At 50.5% G+C, this 2,500-nt stretch overlaps 1 protein-coding gene across 5 annotated transcripts in view; it reads right to left on the bottom strand.

Moving 5' to 3' along the window:
* The window catches only part of LOC105904737 (collagen alpha-1(XXV) chain), a 226,516-nt gene extending 224,355 nt beyond the window's left edge, over window positions 1–2,161 (bottom strand). For all 5 annotated transcript variants that reach the window (XM_031584868.2, XM_031584869.2, XM_042710545.1 and 2 more), the window contains exons 1-2: window positions 872–2,161; window positions 612–681 (exon numbers count right to left, since the gene is read on the bottom strand). In XM_031584868.2, coding sequence (XP_031440728.1) covers window positions 612–681; window positions 872–1,156 — 355 coding nt within the window. In that variant the 5' untranslated portion in view covers window positions 1,157–2,161. The remainder of the gene's footprint in view (window positions 1–611; window positions 682–871) is intronic.
* Between the last annotated feature and the right edge of the window lie 339 nt (window positions 2,162–2,500).

The raw sequence follows: 2,500 nt of genomic DNA, 5'->3' as shown, positions 1-2,500 counted from the left end.
GTCTTCGACACGTGCAGCAACACACTGTTACAAATCCACCGCATGTCTCCTAGGACAGACGGATCAGACGCGTTGGTCCAGGAGTTTGAGTGATCTGGACGCCTTCGCCAAAGGATTTATGAGATCCCATTTCACCGGAGCAAACACACAGTACACAGGCTTCGTGAATGTCGTTGTTTTGCGGTTGCATGGTCACAGTGTACAGTGCGATCAGAGAGCCAGAGAACAATATGCATCAGATTTCCTCGCTTCAAAAACCCCCAGCCTTGCCTATTAACACACACAAGACAGTGGCTGCCCTCAGCCTAAGGTCCCCAAACACACCCCTTTCCACCCACGCCGCCGTGATCAAAAGCATTCATTGATTGCACGCGCAATTGAACATTCCGCTGCGCCCAACAAACCCTTGTCAGCAGTTCGCCAGCCTGTCTGTGCGCGAGAGGGGGGCGCGAGGAGGGGACTACAACGCTTTAATTAAAGGACTTGAACCGAGGCAGTTGCACTCGGTGTTGCTCGCGGCCAAATCCTAGTTATCCGACAGCATTAAAACCCAGAAGCATAAAGTCAAACACAAACGCACACTGAGAGATGGGGTTTATGTCAGCAATTACCTGGTGGGCAGTTGCATTCAGGTGAGGTCTGGCGGGCAGTCCTGATCTTCACCATATTCTCATAGGTACGCTGTCAAATCAATAAAAGAAAATCAAATCAGTGTCTGGGTAATATAAACCCCATAACTACTAATAAATTATACTGAACTCTTTTGGTGAGGCTCTACCACTTAGATTTTTTAAAGTGCTGAAACAGGAAAGTTGATCAGATCATCACCGGACCAAACTCTGATCTAATAAGGTGCAAGTGACACTCTTACCTGGGAGAGCACTTCATCCACGCGCTCCTGTATCAATGAATTAAACCGCTCCATGGGAAATCCGGGAGGTCGGTTAAACAGTCGCTCGCCATCCCCAGTCTCCAAGTCCAGAACTCTGCTATTAATCTCAGCGGTTTGGACACTCAGAAAGATACAAAATGCCACTGACACGACTGAGAAAACAAACGAGAGAACATTTGTGACTGTCCTGAAGCAGTACCGCCGCTTGCAAGCACCCACTTCACTGTCCATTATCGAGGCGCACTTGGAGTCTTCCTTTGCCATGTCCCTCACCGTATCTTCTCACAATCATGCACTATCAGTCATAAACGTGCACCACCGGTAAAGAGTAACTGGACGTGTGACACCTGGACTCGGTTGCCTCGGTGACTCTGACGCCGGACCGGGAGCAATGTCAACGCAAGAGGGGAGAGCTGCTCCTCACGGAATAGGGACGCGTGCCTATCAGGGACCTGCGCGCTCCCATTCACCGGGAAACCAATTCAGACTGTGACAGACCTCGCGGCTTGAGGTGGCTTCTGTAAACTTGTTGCACCACAGAAGGCAAAAAAAAAACAATCTCCAAAAAAAAATAACGTCTCACGTCTCTACCGCTACAGTGAAGTGACAGTGAGATCGTGCGAAGCAGTGTGTTTTTGCAGTGCAGTTGATGTGGCAGAGCGGTGTCTATCCACACGCAGGAGCTGAATGCCTGAGCACACTGAGTGACTGAGAGAGGCAGTGCGCCACACGCTCGACGCTGTCAGCTCCGCTCCGCGACACGCCTCCCTATCAGCGCAGCCTCCCGCGCGGCTCCCACCAGTTATGGGCGCGCTCCCCATTCCAGGGCGCTCAGACTTCAAACCCAAACACGCAGCCGACCAGTGCGGATAACAAAGATATCTACACTTTCCCCCCACATATTTCAGTGGTCGCATAAAACATAACTTATTTGAAAAGGTTAAGGGATACACAGATGCACACAGGATATGCTTGTATCCCCTAATTTGTATATAGGACACTTAATTATTATTTATTATGTTTGGAAAATGAGATGTTTTCATACAAGAAGAAAAGTTTTGTGTTTGTTTTTTTTCTGGGAGACTTCACACCATTCTGGAAAAAAAATTGTATGACCTTCCGAACTGCTGGTACAACACAAACTCGGTGGGCGAGCGCTGTTTCCAGATTCACGGGCCATTTCCTACATCGCCTCTCAAAAGGAGAAATGTGAACTTTGTGCACTATCAACCCCCTCCCTTGTGTGTAACTCTAGACCCAAAAACCTCTCCACGCAGCGGAGTCTCACTGATCGCGGCCCTGGACGCCGGAGACCCCATGCGGCGCTCGGGGCTCTGTGCGGCTCTGGTCTCGTCTCCAGACGCGCGCCGGCCGGCGGGGACTGCTGGCTCGCTCTCACAGGGGTGTTGGTTTCAGTGCGGTACACGGGGGTTTTGGATGCTTTTTGAAAACAGAAACGGGACACCATGCATTAAAATCACAGCAGCCCAAAGTCAAGAAATAAGGCGGCCCAGTGGACTGTCTTCTGTACAGCCAACCTAACCGCACAGCACCGGGCTCTGGTCTGAGGCCGTCTTGGGGTTGTGGCGCTGGCATTTCATATCGATT

This window comes from Clupea harengus, chromosome 18, assembly GCF_900700415.2.
Source record: "Clupea harengus chromosome 18, Ch_v2.0.2, whole genome shotgun sequence".
NCBI lineage: Eukaryota > Metazoa > Chordata > Actinopteri > Clupeiformes > Clupeidae > Clupea > Clupea harengus.
The sequence above is the reverse complement of the archived record's forward strand: the minus strand, read 5'-3'. Positions and strand labels throughout refer to the sequence as shown.